Source organism: Miniopterus schreibersii (assembly GCF_964146895.1).
Source record: "Miniopterus schreibersii genome assembly, chromosome: 17".
NCBI classification, from domain to species: Eukaryota; Metazoa; Chordata; class Mammalia; order Chiroptera; family Miniopteridae; genus Miniopterus; species Miniopterus schreibersii.
This window is the reverse complement of record NC_138117.1, coordinates 15356705-15379203: the sequence shown is the minus strand read 5'-3', so window position 1 is coordinate 15379203 and position 22499 is coordinate 15356705. Positions and strand designations below refer to the sequence as shown.

Here is a 22499-nt window from a genome sequence, read left to right as displayed (position 1 = left end):
GAACCCACAGACTCTTTGACATATAATTGGACGAACACAGCTTTGAAGATAGGGCTTGGTTGGTGGAAGGGACGCAGATCCTTCACACACTCTAGAAGGGATTTGAAATGTTTATCATCTAACCTCTCGTGGACTGCAGTGGCATTATAATTAGAAATATTGGGATGCGGCCAGGGTCCAGGGGAAGCTCATGATTTGTGCTTTTCAAATATACCATCACCAAGGCGGAGAAATAATGCTGAGATGTTCCTCTTCTAAAATCACTAATGAAACGGAGTTAGGATAACTTTAAATTGACTCCCATGTGTTTGCTGACTCAAGCTCTGGCTCTTCCTGACACTAAAACATTTCCATCTGGGAGAAAAAAAAATCGGCATTTAGTTTGTTGGTGGCAGTGTGCTCATGTGACAAAATCAGTCCCATAGCTCAGCATAAACAGTAGCCTCAAACTTCTGAGCATGAAAACAAGAGACATGTCTTCTAGGTGAGTCATTGCCTTTCAGAGCTGGAGGACTATCCTTAGTGACCTCACCCATCCACCGATCTGCTCAGAGGTGAGCCTAAGTGTCTTAATTCAAGACGATTTTCCATCACTGAAGCTTCACATGTACATACTTTCATGGAAATGGGCCCTCATGGGCATTTGTTAAGTTCTCACCCTGGGCTGGGAACTGATTCCTCTGAAAAGTCTGGTTCTGTCAGCTGTGTCTCCAATAGTTTCCTAGGAATGACTTCCTATTGGTGCCAGGAAATATCAGGGGAGGATCCTGGTGGCACATCTCCTTTGTCTGTTCACAGTCCATTGGGATAGCCTTTAATGATACAAGAGAGACCTTAAAACTATTACATGCAATAAAAATAATTACATTTCCTTGTCTTACTAGGTACAAAGCATTTCCTTGTTTAGTGTGTGGAATGCTTATAAGCCTCGGGAGTCTCTCTCCTGTCTCTTTCTGTCTCTCTGTCTCTCCGTCTTTGTCTGCCTCCTTAAGGATGCTACCTCCATCATTTCTTCAGCTGCAAAGTGACATTTTTATGATCAGAGTCCTTTCAGGTCTTCATGGTGTTTCCTGGGTCCTAAATGTAGTCTCCCACCTGGAGTATTCAATATCTGCTTTCTGGAGTAGAACCTCATGAATTCAAGCCAGTGTGTGTGTGAGTGCACACGTGCGTGTTAGGAGTAATTGCTTCCCCCTTCTGGATATCTCTGAATATATATTGAAACTTTTAGGCATTTTTCAGACCTTGAGTTCTATACAAATGTAAAGTTTTATTATTTTTACTCCTAGTTTTTTTTAAACACACCTGTAGGTAGCTGATTTTTTTTTTTTTTTTTCAGAATAAACTACGTGCTATGCACGTTCCTTTTGTAACATTCATATGTGGCTATTTTAATGCCATATGCTGCCATAAAAACACTCATACATCTATACAAAACACACATGTAAAAGCTGTACATAACAGTAATGAAACAACCCAGGAACTGTATTTGAGGTAACAAAAGAAAATTGTAGTAAATTAACCCTAGGCAATATTTTGCCCTACGTATTTCGCTATAGATATTTAAACTGGTATAGAATCAAGTCCTTTACTAAAAATGAAGAGGAAGAATACATAATCTTCAAAAACAGTGGTCCAAAGGGCTTGCTAAAGCCGTAATATTCCTAGGTATGTGGTGAATTCTGGATCTTAATTGCATGACTTGCTGTTTCTGAATCACATGTACTTAATGTCTTGGCAAACTTACTTTGCAACGAAAACTCACTTCTTTGAGACATTGACTCAGCGGATGAATGGACAACACCCCAGTGAACTGTGAGACCCTGGGAGGTTAAGTTATGGAATCACAGAGCTATTAGGAGCTGAGATGACTTTTAACCCTTGGTCTATTGACACTAAAGGCCCTGTACTGTCTCGTGAAAAATCTTTCTTATTCTGAGGGTTGGACAGAGACTGTGGCAAAAGAGCGTCTCCATGCAGATAAGAGTTTGGAAGTGGTTTCTGAAGTCCTAGTTGCTGTGATACACTTTGCTGGCCTCAGTAAGGTCTCAGAGGGCATGACTCAGGCACAGCGTGTGCTCAGGCGCAGCCCACCCTTCATTGCAGCTTGCCCTCCACTAGGATAAGCCAGCAGTCCCCGTCCATTTGAGACGGCTCAAATGCCAGCGAGAAGAGTAATGGGCCAGGAGGGTGGAGACCGAGACTCTGGGTGCTGCTGTGGAGCCGAATTACCTTCCTCAAATCATGAATCTCCAGGGCTTTCTCAGTAAAGTGGAGATATTCATCTGCTTAGTCTATCTCTTGGGGTTATATTTGGCAGGTCATATTAGAAATCTAATTATTTATAATCATAAAGAACAGTAGTTTCAAAGACTAAAACAAGCCTTCAACAAGTATTTACCAAGGAGATATTTATCCAACAAGTATTTACCAAGAAGTATGTGCTTGATATTATAGGGGGTGGAGAGGCAATGAACAACAACAACAACAAATTCTTGTTCTTATGAGATTTAGCCAGTTGATGAATTACCATGTAGTGTTTTAAAGGCTGAGGTAAGAAAGAAAGGGCACGAGTGGACGCATTGACTCTAATCCCAGGGGAGGCTGACAAGGTAGGAAATGATAGGAGGCACTTGTAAGGCGAAGGAGGTAGGAAAACGGAAGATTCTGGGCAGAGATTTTGTGGTAAAACGTAAAAGTACATTATTGTGGGAAGGAATGTTTGAAAAAAACAAAAAGGAAAGATTTTCATGTGCCTCTCAAATCAGCCAGCTAATCTGTGGGACTGAAGCAGGACGCTGAGGAGGGAGAAGACACACAAAGTCTAGATGGCCAAGTTTTGGAAGACAAGGAAATGACTCGGGGCAAGTCCGCACCACTTAAAAAGACTTGACTTACAGCATTTGCCAAGTGTGGTATCTGAGGGAGAATCTTGGCATGTACCCAAAATGCCAGAGACTGTTGTAAACAGGGAACTGGGGTGTGGCCTGAAGGCTCTGCCTGGAATTCCGTGGAGTAGGGACCTAACGGGAAGATACGGACTGCACTAGATCCATGTCAAGAAGTCACGACAAACATGTTTCCAAAGCAGAGGCTCTCAGGCTTGTCTCCAGGTGGCTGGTCTCAAGGGGAAGAGTTTATGTGTCCATAGACTGAGATTCAGGCATGCTCTCTATGGGTCAAGTTAGGGACGTTAGCTAAACAGAAAGGCAATGGGTGGCTTGCCCAAGATGTCACAAAGAGCAGCAGAGTCAGGCTGTGACCAAGAGTCTGTGCTTCTTTGATACTCTGATAAACTGGAAAAGGAAAGTCTAAATTTTGATTCTGGATTTTAAAGTTCATATTTCTTACTGTAAAGATTATTTTACCTCTTTCTTAGCTGAAACAATTTTGCTTCAGGAAGACTCAAGTAAATTCTTTGGGTCCGTTGGGGACCTTGGTTGGATTTTAGAAAACTGTTGAAACCACTACATTGTTTTTTCTTCCTGTCATATTTGCCCAGTAAACAATTGAGAAAAAATTAGTCCCTATGATATATCTGTGCTTCAGCTGTGTGCCGAACACTGCAGTTATGCATAGCTTGGAAGTGCACATTTCTGAAGAAAATTAAGTCTTTACATGCAGAGCAGAAGAGATGGAGAAGCTTAACTGGGGAAATCTTTCAGGAGAAAGTGGATCTTAAGATGCCTCTTCCCCTTTTATCCCCTCTCACCCTCTCTTCCTCATGTCTCTTCCACGAGGGCTGAACTACGTGACCATATTATTTGTCATCCACTTTTGTGTATGAAAAGAGGCACTATTAACAATTATGCCAGGGCAATAGGCATAGACCGGGATGTGAGGTCAACCTGGCTTAGCTTCCTATGGTTCTGAGGACCATACTGATGTTACCTGACCCCCACCCCTGGCATTCGTCACGCTGTGCATTCCCATTACACTCTGTAGATATCTGATATAGTGTGCCGTGTTGGTCTCTCCCCTCGAACTGAGAGCTATTTGAGGGTAAGAGTTCTATCTTAATTATCTTTGCCTAGTGTATCTATTCTATAGCCCAAGGCCTGGCAGAAAGAAGGTACTCAGTAAATGTTTGATGAGGGGGAATACATTAATGAAAAAGTTGAAGGTAGATAGGTGGTGGGATTGGTGGAGAAATTATTCCTGGTAGAGAGAAAGGGAATCACATGTATAAAAGCATAGTTTTTATAACAATCATGAGTTCCTAACCGTCATGAGCTGAGTGTTGCAGATACATCAGCCTTCATGGAGTGGAGTGTCATGTTGAGAGATGGCAATAGAGGAGGACTGGAGGGGGAGCTAGAATGGGTGGAGTCTATAGATTGTCCAGGACGGTTGGTTGGTGGCTGCTCTGAGGAGAGGTGTTGCAGGGCAAGACATGGCTGCTGCCATCCCTTAATGGGATAGACTGGACGCGACGTTTGCATTTGAACTGGAAAGAATGTGTTTGGTAAGCATTAACATTTGAATGCCAAAAAGAGAATAGCTTCTCAAAGAATTTTGACACTTCTGCTTCCAGCTGAAACCAGGAAGTTCAGAGGCAACAAAAAGGAAAACACTAATGGAAATTTTGAACCTAGAAAAGGTTTGGTTTGAGTTTTGGAGGAAAGTCTGACTTGGTTTACTGCCCCCAAGTACTACTGTTATGATTTGCTGGCTTTTTGTTTGTTTTCATTATATTTCATTTATATAATATTATCATATTATGTTCTAATTCTTAGGGGTGGGCCCCCAAATTTGGCAGCTTACCCAAGGCTTCTCCATTTACTGCAGTGCTGGACCCAGACTCCCCAGAACAGGCTTGTGCTGTAACAGTGTGGGTCGCTTTGCCTCAAATCAGCAGTTCTACTTGGGGAGGGTCTTGCAAAGTATTCTATGAAGAGTTTCCTCTGTTACTTGCATAGACTGGTAATGCTTTAATTAAAGCAGCATGTATAAATAATTTAATAAGTGACTGCCAGAACTGATTTTCTCTAATAAAAATAATCATAATTTTTTTTGATGATCACTTAGGGAATTGTGAGTTGCCTAAAACTCAATACCTCAATCTTTAAATATTTTGGTCTGTAAGACCCCAATTTCCAAGAATCTATGGGAGTTCTGACTTCAGCCCATCCAAACCGGGCAGATCAAGCTCCAGGCAGTTATTATGGGTGTGGAGTGAAAGTCTGCACACGAAACTGCTATCTCTTCTTCCTAAAACAGTAAGATTTCAGACCCTATTTTTTTCCTAAGACAAGAACTTTCTCTTGGAGGTCTGAATCTACATGCTTGGGTCTTATTTGAGTTCTTTAGTAACTGATGACCTCCCCTTTTCTGTATTTAAAGGATGCTTTTGAATGCCCACTTATTTTATCTATACATGTTTCTTTAATTTCTTACCTAAAGAGTTTTGTTCCATGTGACGAAGCTGCTTACTTTAAATGCTCATTACTACTCATTGTTTATGCTGAAATAATGCATATTTGAGTTGCTGTTTGCAGCTAATGATTAAAGGGTGCCTTCCTCTTAATTAAATCATTGGTTAATTTGATGAGCCTTTTCAGGGGTCAAATGAATTAATTCCACAAAAATCAATCCTATTGACTGCTCATTCAGCTGAATCATTGCAAAATTTGCTAACCATGTTTCCTTCCTATACAGATTAAAATCCTTTGCAACTGAAAAAAAGGCATTAAAGTAAATATGGTATTTGCATTATAGTTTTGGTAACTGTAAGCCTTGGCCCATGCTTAGGTGATCAGATAAACCACAAAAGCGTTAGGAAAATACTTGATTAAATTAAGGAGAAGGAGCTCTACGTTATTAATAGTAAGCTAGCAAATTTTGGACAACTGAAGTCTCTTCCAATATTTCTTTAACATTTGATGTGGTCTAATTTGTGTCTAACACAGTTTATTTTTATTTTTTCCTAGAGAGACACCTCCTCTATGGACGCCCTGCAGTGCTTTATCGGACTAGATATGATATCTTGTATCATACAGATTTTGAAAGTGGTTATAGTGAGATATTCCAAATGCCACTCTGGACGTCATACACTGTTTCCAAACAGGTCGTTGAGAAAATTGGGTTTTATACAATTCTTCATGTGATTTCATTCCTTGCATTCAGATAATAATTACTTGTTTAACAGACTTTTGTCTTAGAAAAGATTTTCACTTTTTTCTGATAAAAAGAAAATCCTGTGTTGGATCCATTGCAAGATATTTTGAACTAGACTTTATGCAATGTTCTAATAACTCCATGGTAATATGTTAAATATCAAAGGGGACATACTAATTCTTTAAGTTCCTTTTACTCTGCTTGTCATTGCCCAATAGTTACAGAAGTCACCAAGATTTGTTTGTTTTCATAGACTTTATTTCTTAGTGCAGTTTAGGCTTATAGCAAAACAGGGTGGAAAAGACACAGAGTTCCCATATACCCACCCCCACCACACACAGCCTCCCACTATCAGCATCTTATTTGTTTTTTAATAAAAGTCTTATATTGAAGTTTCAGTTTTGATGAAGGTAAGTTGATATCAGGAATTAGAAAGATTTATTTGGCAGCTGAGAATATGTTTTTAATTTCTGAATACAACTGAGTACTCCCACTACCCCAAACACAGCTTCTTGTTAATTTGTACTGTGTGCATGTGTGTTGCTCTGACACATACATTATGTATATGCAATCTTTCTTTTCACAAAGTCTATATTATTTTTCAGAGTGTTATTATTTTTTAAAAATATGTTTTCATTGATTTGAGAGGGAGAGAAAAGGAGAGTGAGAGAGGGATAGAAACATCAATGATGAGAGAGCCATTGATCGGCTGCCTCCTGCACACCCCCTACTGGGGACTGAGCCTGCAACCTGGGCATGTGCCCTGACCAGGAATCGAACTGTGACAGCCTGGTTCATAGGTCAACGCTCAACCACTGAGCCACGCTGGCTGGGCCGGAGTGTTATTTTTTAAGTGTCTTCTGTGGAACCCTATTTATTATTTCAACAGTGGGATTCCTGCTGGATATATTGTTTAACTTAAGACTTTATCAAGAGAATTCTGCTGCTAAAAAGATAAGAGTTTGAAAATTACTGGCTTCCTGTGTTTAAAACTGAAGTCTTTTTTATTTTTTAAGGAGTCAGAGTACCAGAATAGGAGCTATGGTAAAAGCTAGAGGGGTGTTAATGCTGATTGTAACCGAACAGCCTGGTGTCAGTATGTCACTGCCGGTCTGATGTGCCTTTGCGATGTCATCACTGAACACCTCTGACTCGCCCTGCAGGCTGAGGTCTCCAGCATCCCTGAGCACCTGACCAACTGTGTCCGGCCTGATGTTCGTGTTTCTCCAAGTTTCAGTCAGAGCTGTTTGGCCTACAAAAATGATAAACAGATGTCTTATGGATTTCTCTTCCCTCCTTGTAAGTTATAGAGTATCAGGATCTGACCACTCAAGAGGGGTGTTATTTTGTGGAGTCTGGAGTGTGCGACTTGGTATTTTAAGACTTCAGTGGTTTTCAGGCTTTCTTCAGGAGAGCAGCTCCAGAGACTGAAGGGGTGAGCTTCTATGGGATCCTTCCAGACTGGTCAGAAAAGAGACCAGCTTTCACAAATCTTAATCTCCAGGGAAATTCTAAAGTGCAAGGAAATATTCTGTGTGCCTCTTCGTATCACTAAGTGAGAATCTGAAAGTGAAATAGTAAATCAGTAAGATATTATTTATAAAATACTATAGAGGTGATCTCTTTAGACTACATGAGGCCTTTTGATGATCTCTCATTGGCTTGATGACATTTTTCTAAAGTCCAAATTACACTAGTGAAATCAAGGACTTCTTTCCACAATATTTAGTAGACCCAAGACTAGGTGGGAAGAAAAAGCATTGTAAACATTTTTTGAGAGAATATTAAGCAAGTGAAGGGAAGAGATTGAGTGAGAGGGGAAGTAGGAAATTCTATATTAAGGAAGGACTGAGTAGGAATAAAAGAGTAGATTCATTCACTTCAGGCAGTTTAGATTATTTCAGAAGACTGATTTTTTTTATTGATAGAGGTTTTGGTAAATAATGGACACTTTTGTTTTTCTAATGTTTAGATCTGAGCTCTTCACCAGAAGCCAAATATGATACATTCCTTGTAACCAACATGGTTCCAATGTATCCTGCTTTCAAACGTAAGTCCAATATTTACCTAGTAAATTATTATTTATGAAAAAGTATTTCCAAGTTTACCACTTAACTTTCCTACCTCTATATTACCTTTTGTGTTTAGCCTTTGTAATATTTGAAGACCTTTCATGTAAATTCTCTACCTTTAATCCAAAATATGAATCTGTAACAGAGGTGGGCAGATTCTTTATCCATTGTTAATAATTAAGAAATTGAGTCACAAAAAGTGACCCAGATCACAATGGTAAAAGCTGAACCAAACCAAGTTTGTGTTTTCCTTTTGATCTGGTGTACTTTCTACTTCAGCACTCATTATATGTCTGGTTAAAAATGACTTCTCTGTAATTTAGAGGCCACTTGACATTCAACATCATCTACATCTATTTGTTGAATGTTCCAATAAAAACTACTAGTACTCCTCTCCTTCAGGATGATGGTGATGATGTATTCTAAATATTGACCCTGAAACATAGTAAGAGCTTAGTTGTCTTCTTAATCATCAGAGTATTGAATTCAGATGTTTTTAGAGCTCTGCAAATTATCTGAGTTTCTCTGGACACTCATTATTTCTTTGCACATGGCATATATATTTGTAGGTGATAGTGATGCTATGACTGATATAAAAATTAAAGTATGCTCTTAGAAGGTTTCCTGGTTTCTTCCCCAGCCCATCTGAGAGGTGTTTCAGAAACCCACTTCGATACATGGTCATAGTATTCCACGAAATGCAGCTTCCTTTAATTTCCACAAATCAATGTTTCCTGGAGTTCTTTATTCCTCCTGATGCCTTTTGACCTAGCAGGGATGAAGGAAACGCTCGGTGCCACCCGGGGCTGGCATGGCCGAGGGCCTTTCGCAGAGGGCTCACTGCTCTTCGCCGGGGCATGGCTCTCCCACATGCCACACTTCCTCGGGTTTGGCCTTTTGACTGTCCACATTGTTATTTCTTTCCCTCTTTGCCTCTCCAGTTTTTATGCTTAAGTTAACACTTGAACTTCTCTCCCACTGTCCTCCTTTCTTTATTGCAAATAATTATCTGTAGTATTTTGGCTCTGGGGCCCCCTTCTCACTCCAAGTAGAGTATCCGAAGGTATCAGAAGCCACAGGATAAATGGCCTCGGACTTTTGAATGGGGGAGGTAAGAAGTGGTGACAGTCTGCACCTCACCACCCGCACATGGACTAGAGCTTAGGAAGGTGACTCTGACTTTGGAACCAATGCATCCTTTGCCTTTCCTGTTTTCTCCTGTTTTTTTTTCTTTTTTGCCTTTCTTATTTTTTATTTGGCTCCTTTCCTGCCCCTCAGATTGGTGGTAATGTGAAATGGAGCTAGAGAGGGCAATTCTGTCCTGTGCAGAGGGTGACCCTGAAACCCAGAAATGAGTAGCGAAGAAAAAACCTGACTCGCATGGATCAGGGAATGAGTTTTCCAGGCAAAAGGAAGAACAAAGGCAAAAGTGTAGTTGGAAACAAGTTGGCAAGGTTGGGGACTGGAAGAAGCCAGGTCCCTGAGGGGAGAGGGGTAGGAAGCAAAGCCATGGAAGTGGGTGGGGTCTAGAGTGGAGAGTTGGGATTTTCTTCTCATTACATACAGTGGTAAATCATCTGGAGTGCTAGGAATGAGTGTTGGGGGGGAGTGTGCTACAGCCTGATTTATGGTGTCAAAGAATCTACCTATGTATAGAACAGGCTGCAGGGAAGTGAGAGTTTCTTACGGAGAGCCCAGGAAGTAGTCTTTTGTAGTAGTTTATTGCAGAGGGGACAGTAACTTAGACCGGGGTGCATGGGGTGAAAATGGTGAGAAGTGGTCAGACTGGACGACTGGGATGTATTTTGGAGGTGGTACTGACAGGACTTGTTCACACGCGTATGAAGTAAGGAGAGAAGCCAGGGATGACTCTGAGGATTTTGATCTGAACATCTGGGTGAGTGGGAGTGCCATTAACTATGATGGAGAAGCCAAGAATTGGAGCAAGATTGGGAAGGAAAATCAAGAATTCTGTTTGGATAAATTTTTGCTCTAGATTTTTTTTTTTTTTTAATCTTCACCCGAGGATATTTTTTCCATTACTTTTCAGAGAGAGTGGAAGGGGGGGAGAGAGGGGGAGAGAGAGAGAGATGTGAGAGAGACGTGAGAGAGACACATTGATTGGTTGCCTCCCACATGCTCCCTGCCTGGGGCCAGGGATAGAACCTGCAACCAAAGTACTCGTGCCCTTGACTGGAATCAAATCTGGGACCCTTAAGTCCGTGGGCTGATACTCTAACCACTGAGCCAAACTGGCTAGGTCTTGCTCTAGATATTCAATTGGACCAAAAGATGGGTGGTTGGATAGCATATCTGGAGCTCTGTCAGGGCTAGAGACATAAACTGAGAACTAGCATATCTATGGGATCATGAAGGAATAGAAGGTAGATTAAAGCCTTTTTTCAATTTTTCACAAATATTGTACTTCCACTTTTGTACATACTGTTCTCCCTGCCTGGAATGTTCTTTCTCCACCTCTTGGCTTACGAAATACCCACTTGTCCTTCAGATCTCAACTCAGTAACCACTTCATCTGCAAATCCTTCCCTGAATTATTGGGCTAGGGCAAATTCCCCTACCAGTGTTTCCGTATCTTTCTCTCTGTTGGTCCATAAATGACACACACAGCTAATGCTTTAGGATGGATTCTTCTCAGGAATTATAATAGCTCTAATGTCTCTTAGCTAATAGAATGCACTCGAGAAAATTTAGCCAAAGCAAGGAGTTTTATTCATGAAGATTTGATTTTTGTCTTTGCACAGGAGTCTGGAGTTATTTCCAAAGGGTATTGGTGAAGAAATATGCTTCAGAAAGGAATGGAGTTAATGTGATAAGTGGACCCATTTTTGACTATGACTACGATGGCTTACATGACACACAGGACAAAATCAAACAGTAAGCTTTTCATTTCCACTCAGTCTGTGACTTTTAAATTCCAGTATCTCACTCAAGACTATTTTCCAAAGATTCATGTACTGGAGAAGAGCTAATACACCTTAAATCATTTGCTTTTTGAATCTCTTTGTGATTTCTTCAGTTCTTTTGGACCTTTGATTAAGTGTGGCATTAGTGGTTGGAATGGAATGGGGTTTTGTGGTAAATAAACGTGCTTTTCCATTCTAGGAAAGGAAATGTATCAAAGGGTTTAAAAATTTTTTTTGCCATTTATTCTTCAACAACTCTTTTGTGGGAAGATGATAATTTTCACATATCTTCATTATTTGGGGGACTTTTAGAATCCCTTAGATTTTCTGAGTTAGTACATCTCAGCAGGAAATTGCATATAGACTTTCATTGAATATAGTTTCTATCCTCTGTGGTGTTATTGGGGATATAATAAGATAAGAATACTCTGGTCACCAAGAACTTATAGTCTGGTGGAGAAGATACAAATACAACAAATTCATATGTCATCATTTAATTTTATATATACATGGAACAATCAAAGCAGCACAAAATATAAGAAGGTTTAATTGTGATTTACAGATAATTAGTGAAAATGCTATTTTCTCATACAGATAACTAATAAAGTGGAAATTATCTTACTCCCTTTCCAGTCATTCATAAGAGAAATTTCATCATAGCTGTACATTTATTTTGTTGCTGATCATTGTTATAGTTTTTAGCTAAAATTATGTTATCAGTTCAATCATAATTTCAATATTTTGAAAATGATTACAATTAAGATAATAGAACACCAGGTAAGATTATGATTTCTCTACTTCGTTCTATTAGAAAAGATTTTTTATACCTCCAGGCTTATCACTAACACTCAGTCCTTGATATTTCCTTTAGTAAGTGAGTTCTCTGCACCCAGTTCAGGATCTTACTGTGGCTTGAAAAGGCTATTATTCCCCTGGCTTCAGTGTCTCCTCTCTCTGACACATTTTGTACAACTATGAAAGTTATCTCACTGAAATGTGGATTTTATAATGACATTCCCTAGCACAGAAACCCTCAAGGAAGTGTTACTGCCTAAACAATAATGCCCAAATGTAACCAAACGCAGGTCTGGCTGCCTGTCACAAGGAAAGCTAAAATCATGATACAGGCGCTGGTGGAAAGGAAAGTGGTTTATTCAAGAGCTGACAACCTGAGAAGATGCAGTACTCTCATCCTAAAGCCCATCTTAATATCTCAGTTCAGGCAGGGATTTTTATCAAGAGGGAAAGGGAAAGCAGAACAAATAAATAGGGGTAAAGGGGCTGAAAGTTCATAAGCCAGCACAGTCTGTTCCAATGATTATCATGAAACTGGTCATGTGGAGGTCTGGTTTTTATGGTTGAGAGTCAGCAAGTCTGCCGAAGCCAGAACGTCCAGTTGCTGGAATCAGCCTCCTTCCCTGAAGATAATTCAAAAGGCTGTTAATGATTTATGGCAGTCATGACTAACTGGGTCTTTGTTTGTTGTTGTTGTTGTTTTGGTTTTTTTAATCCTCACCTGAGAATATTTTTTCCATTGCTTTTTCAGAGAGAGTGAAAGGGAGAGAGAGAGAGAGAAAAACATCGATGTGAAAGAGACACATTGATTGGTTGCCTCCTGCATGCCCCCGGTATGGCCAGGGATCAAGCCTGCCCCCAAGGTATGTGCCCTTGGCCAGAATCAAACCCAGGACCCTCAGTCCAAGGGCCAATGCTCTAACCACTCAACAAAACCGGCTAGGGCTGGGACTTTGTTTTAAGGCATACACCCTCTTCCCTGATTTAGGGAGAAGCATTGCTCCTTATATGATATTTAATCAAGAAGGTTATTTTGTTGGTTAGCATAAGATTTTATGTCTCTTTTATAACAAACTCCACAACTTGTCACTTGGAACCCTCCATAATTTGGAATATATTGTCTCTTCCAGCCTTACATTTCTGCTACATTGTTCTATTCATGTCCAGCATCCAAGTCTTGATTCAAGCTGTTTTCTTTTCCTGGAATATCTTTTTTACTTTGCCAGATTGAGAGAGAGGGGGAGTCCAGGCAGCAAAACATTATGTTCAGAGATAAAGAAGTGGGGTGGTTCTTAGAAGAGAAAAATAATTCAATTGAGTGGGAAATATTTTTAGTGGCCTAGGTGATATTCACTGGTCACCACCTAAAAAGGAAAGCTACTGCATCGGTTGTAATTATCACCCTGTTTCAGGTATGTGGAAGGCAGTTCCATTCCCGTTCCGACTCACTACTACAGCATCCTCACCAGCTGCCTAGATTTCACTCAGCCTGCAGACAAATGTGATGGCCCCCTCTCCGTCTCCTCCTTCATCCTTCCTCACAGACCTGACAACGATGAGAGCTGCAATGTGAGTTCAGAGAGAGCCCTTTAGGATGTGGTTACATAACTCATCTTTACTTCTCAATCTGTATCCCCACTGTTGAACCAGAACACACTTATTGTAGAACATTTGGACTATGCAGCCAAGTGGAAAGAAGAAAGGACCCAAGCAAACTTCTCTTAACACTTGGGAGCTGTGTGTTCTAATGGCTTTTTATTTTTCAGTGTAAGAGTGTGGGTGAATGTGTGTGTATGCATTTAACATAGTTCTATTCATGTGTTCTAGTTTGACAAATGATGAAAGTGCTCAGAGTTTTGAGTTTTGCAAAAGACACAGATTTCATAAAAAGAAAGAGGGAAGTAGCAAAATTTTGATAGTTACTGAAACTAGGTAAGAGTTCATGGGAACTCATCATATTAGTCTCTCTACTTTTATGGATGTTTGAAAATTTCCATAGTAAAAGCATTTCTAAAAGACACACACAGGGGAATATATTCTTTACAAATCAGGATTCACTTGCTATGAATTTATTAGGGGGCCACCCATTCTCAAATAACACAGATGGCTCCTGATTCTCTTAATCCTATGTGGAGGCAGGATGAAAACTCCCCAGGCAGGTAGACAGGAGCCATGCTATATTCCCCTGGCCCTGAAATAATTCCACACTCAGGGACAAGTCACAGTTATTCCAGGCCTCACCAATCAAGTGTAAAGTGTCTGTGCTCCAAGGCTGATTTTAGAAGTAATGGTCCTTATGCTTTTGTTTCGTGTAATATAAGGAGCAGGGATGAAATCTACTGAAGAAGATTTTTAGTCAACAAGCGTGACTCAGATGCCTAACTTGTGTAAGGTACTCTGGGAGAAACAGTAGCGTGTTAAACATAATCACCACTCTAGTCAGTCTTCAGTGGGGGAGAGCAAATGAAGCAGGTACAGACATTGCTACACTGCAAGGCAAAGTGCCAGAGAATAGCATCAGCAGAGATGATTAGCTTCATGGCCAACGTGGCTTTTGGACAATGGTTTCAATTAGGAGACTGAGGCTATGAACATCCAAAAAAAAATAAGGGATAGGAAAAGAGAGCAAGTTGAAATACGGCCCAGAAAGCTAATTAAGTTTGGTCAGAATACTGCGAATGAGAGTAATAGTGGGGAAAAAGGTGTTTTTTTGTTTTTTTTAATTTTTCAATTACAGTCGACAATATTACAGCTTGGTTTATTATGTTATTATATTTTATTTTATATTATTACTTAGTTTATTTAATTATCATAGTTTCAGGTATACGACATAGTGATTAGACATTTATATAACTTTTGAAGTGATCACCCTGGTAAATCCAGTACCCACCCAACACCATACCTAGTTGTTGCAATGTTATGGACTCTATTCCCTGTACTGTACTTTACATCTTCATGACTTTTTATAAATAGCAGTTTGGATAAGGTTTTAAGACTTTTTTGAAATCAAATTTAAGATAAAAGAAGTAATAATAATAGTCATAGTAGGAGCAGTAGGAGCTGTTACCATTTATTGAGTACATGTGACCATCCAAGTACTGTGCAGGTCCTTTACATAAAGTATTTCTAATTATCTAATTACCCTATGAGGCAGAGTATATGCTCTCCCCCACCCCCTTTTATTATCTATTGAGAAACATATAGGTAATAAAGGAAAAGTATGTTAGATGGTTACCTGGTTAGTTAGTAGGAGAGCAGAACTTTAGATTCAAGGCCTCTGATGCCCAAAACCCCTCCTCTTTCAAATTTATCAGATTTCTGTAGTGGAACCTTGGAAATTTAGGAATTTGTCTTACTACAGAGGCATTAAAAAGCCATGAAAAAATGTTTAAACATAAAAGCAACATTGTAGGCTCTGCTTCAGGGAGATACATTTGAATTAAAGGGGTCAAGCATGGCGCTCAATGGCCTTTGGCAAGATTCATTTCATGGGATTGAGGTAACAACTTGAACTGGGGTTGTGGTCTTGGAAATTGAAAAAGAAGGGTGGAAGGCAGCAATATTGCACTGGAAGGATCATTAAGATCTTAGAAATAATTGGATGGGAGGTGGAAAAGCAAGAGAACTGTAAGAGAGACAAGTTGTGATCAACATATTGGCTTAACCTTCTCAATTTTGATTGTTTATAACCACAAGAGTAGCTAATAGGGCACCAGAAGAGTGTAATTCCTCTGTATAACATGATATACTTTCTTTGAACTGCAGATTTACTAAAAATCTGTTGTGGGGAGGTAAAATTTTTGCAAAAAATCAAGCACATGTTATGGAGTGAAATTCAAAATTGTCATACATTTTTAAGATAAAGTGGAAATTACAGAGAACATTTCAGACTCATAATAGGCCGTTTAAGGTATATCTAGGTTCCTAGGGAATACATTTCAAGTTCCTCTGTCATTAGGGGAATTTAGTGATGAGAGAATTTGAAAATGTTATTCTAAATTCAGGTCAAAGCAGTTCTTTAGTCACTGAGAATGTTTCATCTGACAAATGAAATCCACTAATGTTCTCATAGGTCTTCCTCTCCTTCTTGGTTCCTGACTCTGCATAAGGCTTAGAGGTATTTCTTGTAGAGTTCATGGCCAGCAAGCTTCTTATTGAAGGACCCCTATCCACAAAGAAACCTGTTCATGCTTTGATGTTCACCTTAAAACTGCCAGGGCTTGAATTCAAAGTCAATTGGGATAAAATCAGAGAAAGCAGGCAGGAGAAAAGTAAAATTTCATAGTAATACAGACAATAAGCAAGTTCACAGATTGTGCTTTTGGTTACATTAATGTTCTACGTTATTTATTCTTAAAGTTTTCCTTTCCTTCTTTCCTCTCTCGGTGCACGTGAACTTTTATTTGAATTTTATTAGTTTTGCATTTCACACTAGAGTCTCCCTTAGCAAATGCTTCTGTCGATTGCCTGCTAACATCAGGTAGGAGACATTTTTTTTCATGCGTAGCATAGCTAGTCTTTCCTAATGATTCATTGGAGGCTAGATTTTAGCATGTGAGAACCAAAGAGAGCGTCCCTCAAATGAGTTTGGCAAATCACTTCCCAAGGAAAGAAACGGCAAAAGACAGATTTCCTCCTGAATTCTTATGATCCCAGCTGGCCACTATTTAAATTAGGAAAAACCTTTTCACCCCTTGTCCACAGATTCAAATGACTGCATTTACAAAGAAAAAAGTAGACTTACTGACCATTGAAAATCAAATAAATGAGTTAAATATGAAAATTCTCCCAAAATATAGCTTCATGCTTACTCTGCTTTCTCTGAGGGGGTCCTGCAGGCTTTGGAGACCTCCTACTTCGTTAATTATATGGTCACACCGAGGACTGGTCAGTACCGTTGTGGGTAGAGTTATATTTAGGTCTTTCCTGTGAATCTCAGAGATCTTGGTTAGCTTGGGTTAGGAGGGTGGGGCATGGAGGGTTAAAATCTTTACTTCTCCAGTCTGCAAAGCAATTTCTTCCTGTTTCTTCCTTTTGCCCGGGATGGCCGGGCATCAGTTTCCTGAACCAACACCCTCGTGGTACATATTTAGCACTGGCACAAGCTGCTGTAGCTCCCTGTCCAGGTCTCTGTGGGTTGGAGCTTTCCGAGAAAACCCATTGCAGGTTCTTGGGACCGGTTCACTGAGACCACTAGTGGTAAAAGCATTGGGCGAGGGCAGGTCCGAACATTCTCAGCCCTGGGACACACAGCCACCCTTTAGCTTATAGAAAGACTCTCGGAGCCATTGCAGTTCCTGGGGCATTTGGGAATGAAATTATTTGCAAAGGTCCTCCTGGTTCATGCCTACTGGTGAAGGGAGGCATTTCTCCATAATTCTCAGAGCTCTCAGATTTCATTCTTGCTCTCAACTTCCCTCAAAAGTGAAAGAAGCTATTTTTAAAATGTAAAGGACTGCTTCTCCTGAATTGCTTTTGGTGTCAACTTAGACATGAAATAAATGGGTTGGTGTGGGACATCTGACTGTCCTTCTGGAATGTGTGCTGGTGAGGCAGTTGTTGGCAAGTAGCTAAGACAGAAAGAGATTTTCTTTCTTTTTTCCATAATGTTGTTTTCCTACTCTCCCCCCCCCCCTTGCTCCCTACCTCCCAGGGAGCTGCAGAGGCAAGCATTATTATCTTTGTGAACCAAGAGAGAAACTGAGCCTACAGAGGTCAACTAGCTTGACCAATGTCTCATAGCCCAGAAGTGGTACAGCCACAATTCCAAGCCAGGTCTCCTGGGCCTCAGGTGTATATACTGAGCTGCATCAAGTCAAACTCATTATTGAAATATCAATTCATTGCAATCCAGTAGCTGATGGAGCTGATGTAGCAGGTTCTTCCGAGAGACTAGAAATGCACATAATTTTGTGCATTGGGCACAAACTCTCTACTTTCCTGGGGAGGAAAAAGAACATTCCAGTCACTTGTGCTCTGTGCTCAACACTGTAATTTGACAGCAGGGGAAAGAAACAAATTACTGAATTCTCTAAAACCTTTGGTTTCCCTAATTTTGATTTATGTTCTGAGAACCTAATGAGTCAAATGCCCTTTCACACCGTGTCTCATTTATTTAGGACAGCTAATTGCTGTTGAGAATGTTTACAGCTAAGGGCTGGTATTTGCGGTGCCTTAAGGACAGGAATGTGGGGGGGACCAGGATGGGATGACACACATCGGCTCTGGGTGCAGGAGCGCGTAGAGGTCATTCGTGGACTCGGACCAGACTGAGCATTTCGAGAACCTCCTCTGGAAGATTCTGACTCTGATCATATTCTGTTTCCATTGCAGAGCTCAGAGGATGAGTCGAGATGGGTGGAAGAACTCATCAAGATGCACACGGCTCGGGTGCGGGACATTGAACATCTCACCAGTCTGGATTTCTTCCGAAAGACCAGCCGCAGCTATTCAGAAATTCTGGCACTAAAGACATACCTGCATACATATGAGAGCGAGATTTAACTTTCTGATCACCTGCAGTACCGTCTTATCAACTGGTGTATATTTTTATATTGTTTTTGTATTTATTAATTTGAAACCAGGACATTAAAAAAATGTTAGTATTTTAATCCTGTACCAAATCTTACATATTACGCCTGAATGACTCCACTGTTTTTCTCTAATGCTTGACTTAGTTAGTCTTGTGTGCTGCGTAGAGCTTGTAAGAAATACTGCAGCTTGCGTTTTTAGTGGAAGGTTCTAAATGGTGCTGCAAATTTGATATTTGCATTGAGGAAATATTAATTTTCCAATGCACAGTTGCCACATTTAGTCCTGTACTGTACTGAAATACTGATTTTGTAAAGTTGCATTTATTTACAGTTAATTATGACAGACATATTTAAGCCTTATAAACCAATCTTAAATATAATAAATCACACATTCAGTTTTTTCCCTGCTTTTATTCGGCCTTTATTCTGCTTATGAATTGGAGTGTTTGCTTCGGGAGTATTTATACATGAAGGGTATGCATTTCCTGTATTGGGTGGGCCCTCTTCCTAGTTGAAAGTAGTTCACACAGTCAAGGGGGCACACTTGGTGTTCAGTTACAGTGGCCTGGATGAGATAGGTTAGTACATATCTATGGGAAAGCAGAAAAAATCTGTAATGCCCTTTCTCACTTGTCTCTTTTTAAAATATTTTGAAGTTTGGAAGAATAGGTCATGTTGGTTCAAAGCTCTAAGTATTAGACTCACCTGAGACTATATTAAGCATATATTCTGTATAAGGTATCAACTTAAGAACTATGGATGAAATAAAGAGAATTAAGATGGTGGGATGAGATAGAGACATAAAAGTATAATGAACCAATCAAGGTAAATACTAATAAGTGCTAAGTAAAAAGTTCTAATAATAATATACAATGACAGAAGGGTCTGAATGGTAGGTGGGGTGATTTTAGATGGACACAGTTATGGCTTTAAATAATAATGAATCACAGAGTAAGGAAATCACTCAAACATTTTCAGTCCTTCTGACTGTGTCATGAGGAAAGATTCACCTCTGTGTTGTCATATCTACAACCGTTGCTAATCCCCCACTTTAAAAAAACAGCCAAACAGCATATTGTTATATTTACCTTGTGTTAATTTTTATGGTTTCCTCTTTTATGATCAGTGAAATGGGATTTAAATTTCTATAAACTTTAAAAAAATTTAAGAAGGAAGACATTGTGTCAAATAAAAATACATTACAACAAAAGTAGAACAGGTGGGAAATGAGAGAAATCATGAAAGTGGTAAGAGAAAAACTGACGTTTGGGAGACAGCTGCAGAAATGCGTTGAGAGGAGAGAACATGCTAATACTAGTGATAGCTATGTTTATGGAGAAGCCACCACGTCCCAGGCATGTCTCTGGCACTTCATATCCCTTGTCTCTAAACACTGACAGGTGAGAAGCTCAGGGAAGATTTTGTGTAAAAGGTTGAAGAACAAAGATGGGATTGGAAAAGAATGCTTGAATTAGACTCAGGTTTGGGGTAGGGTAAAAGCTTGGTTGACAGGAATTGGAATATGATTCACTCATTTATTATTCAATAATGATTTGTTGAGCATCTACTATGCACCATTACCTACACTTGCCATTGGGGATAAAATCGTAAATAAGATAAACATGGTTCCTGATGTTGTAGAGCTTACACTTTAAGGGGAGACAGAGACCTCTTCAAAAATCTCCACGGTTTAGCTGTGACACGTGCTTTGAAAGAATTAAACAGACACCGGTGGAAAGAGAAGATCCCTGTAGATGACGTTACAGCCAAGACTTGGAGAATAAGAAGAGCTGGCCTCAAGAGGAGTAGGGTTGAGAAGGAAGAGCATGGCCAAGGATAGGGCTTGGAGGAGCCTTGGGATGTGTGATGGCGTGAAGGCAAACAGGTCCACGGCAACGCTGGTAGGGGCCAGGTCAGGAGACCCCTCTAGGCCCCATTGCAGCATTTGAATTCCATTTGAGTGCAGTGGAAAAGAACTGAGAATTCTCAAGAAAGGTGTGACAAGATTTAAATTTCAGCACATTGACTTCGATATGCAATAATTGCATAGTACGATCTAAATATAATTCCACATAACATACATTTGATAAGAGAGGGTCCACCCATTAGATGCTGTCGTTCTGTTTCCTGACAGTAGCATTACAAGGGAGAAGATTCAATTCTATTTTTCTTAATAGTTGCAAGCTCCTTGCTTAGCTATATTTCTATATCACCTCAGATTGAACTCTTTGCAAAATAGGTTACACCCAAGGTTTTTGGGGAGAGCAGTTGCAAATTTAGTTGAGTACTGCTGCTCTATTTTTATCTTTAGGTCAAGTCTTTCTTTCTCATAAATAAACTCCATATCCAGAGAGACCATCAACCACTGTGTATTTCAGGTGAGTGGCTTTGCAGATAAACACATGTCATTAATTGTGGGGTTATTTATGAAAGTCTCTGAATGGACAGGGACTCTATTAAAATAAGGTCTGGAAAACTATTTTAAGTTGGGGTGTTGTTGTTTTTTAATATGGAGACCTTGGTCCATTCATGCTTTCATTGAGCAAGTTGCCAACTCTTGCTAGCATGGTGGTCCTGCTCTAGTGGATGGATTCAGAAACCACCTTTCTAAAATGAGCTCATTGTAAATACTGTAAACCAAGAAAATAGCCACATCGTTTCCCAAGGTCAAAAACATTCTGAATTGTTTTTAGGAGAGTTGGCTTTAAAAAAAAATAAAAAAATCTCTGAACAAAAGTAATGTTTGGTGCCATTTGGGTTTGCATAACTCCCCAAGAGCCACAGCCCCCAGATTCCAGTTCCCGTTATTTCTTGTGGTGGCTGGGAAGGCTGGGGTGGGGAATGGAGTCCGGATGAGTCCTCCTGCTTGCATTGGTCTTCCTTCATCTGTCTCTCACTATCTCTTTGCTGAGTCAGGACCAGGCTGCCTCGTGGGTGGGAAGTGGTAAAGGCAACCGGAATTCTCCCATGGCTTTGAGCAGAGGGACTGTGTGGGGCAGCGATTAAGATGAAGATGTTTGAGTTTGCAGGCTGGGTAAATACAGCCCTGTTGGAGGCCCAACCAAGAGTGGCAGTATTTCCTGTTTGACTGCATTTCTTTTTTTTGGGGGGGGAGGCTGCATTTCTAGAAAGCTCTGTGGACCATAAAAACAGAATTAACTAGGTATCCCATCACCAAAAGGATTTATTGGGGGCCAAGGGTGATTGCAATCCCTTGTGTGTAGGCATGTGCCCATTGCCCTGGACAGAGATGGAGGAGATACTTTTCAAAGGGAAGAAGAAGTTAAGGTGAAGAGCTGTTACTACCAAAGAGCTCTGCTGCAAAACACAGAGTGCTTCAGATAGGGCTCTCTTCATGACATAGTGTGAGATCTCCTCCCATAACCTCTAGCTCCCCCCACAGTCCCTCCTGACTGGCTATGTCCAGGTTAAAGTCTAGGTCATAATTTATCAGTGTACGACTTTGACCCCTCTTGGCAGGGATGCCCAGCTTCGGTTGAAAAGTCGAAGTGGATATGATGCCCCTGCCATAGAAAACTTTGCACTCTGACTATTTGGAAGAGGCAAAGTCCAGTCCCTGTGTGAGCTCTGAGTACTGTTCCTTCAGGTGTTCTTGGCCTGCCTTTAGGTGGTTTTCTCACCCAGAGCCTCCGGTGCTGCTGGTTAGTGTTCCATGGAGCACTTGAGACCCACTGCAGCATCCTGGAAGAGGAAGACCACCAGCGTTTTAGGACAGAAGGAGACAGGCCATATTAGGCAACGGTTAAAAGCCAGAGATTTGCAGTTACACGACCTTGGGCAACTTAAACTCTAAGTCTAAATTCCCTCACCTGTAAATAATAATACCCGCTTCTCAGAGTCAGCATAAGCATCATGGCAGGAGGCCTCGCTGAAACATAAGTTGGGAAAATTTCCCCTCCATCTTTATCTCCACTTCCCACCAAAGAAAAGCATGTTCCTTTAAGGTGTTTTCTTGGCTTTGGGGCATTTTGCAGAGTGTGGGTAGGGAGCGGAAGCAGTTTGAAATGAATGGATTTCCAGTCTTTTGGGAGAACCTA

At 40.4% G+C, this 22499-nt stretch overlaps 1 protein-coding gene across 9 annotated transcripts in view; it reads left to right on the top strand.

The window, feature by feature from the left end:
- Positions 1-18848, top strand: part of ENPP2 (ectonucleotide pyrophosphatase/phosphodiesterase 2) — a 95788-nt gene extending 76940 nt beyond the window's left edge. For 5 of the 9 annotated variants that reach the window (XM_081116344.1, XM_081116343.1, XM_081116349.1 and 2 more), the window contains 6 exons: positions 5931-6067; positions 7281-7416; positions 8090-8167; positions 10952-11084; positions 13321-13477; positions 18242-18848. In XM_081116344.1, coding sequence (XP_080972470.1) covers positions 5931-6067; positions 7281-7416; positions 8090-8167; positions 10952-11084; positions 13321-13477; positions 18242-18412 — 812 coding nt within the window. In that variant the 3' untranslated portion in view covers positions 18413-18848. Of the gene's footprint in view, positions 1-4534; positions 4601-5930; positions 6068-7280; positions 7417-8089; positions 8168-10951; positions 11085-13320; positions 13478-18241 lie in introns of all 9 variants that reach the window. The other 4 variants (XM_081116342.1, XM_081116341.1, XM_081116346.1 and 1 more) reach the window with 1 other exon arrangement.
- The last annotated feature ends 3651 nt before the right edge of the window (positions 18849-22499 follow it).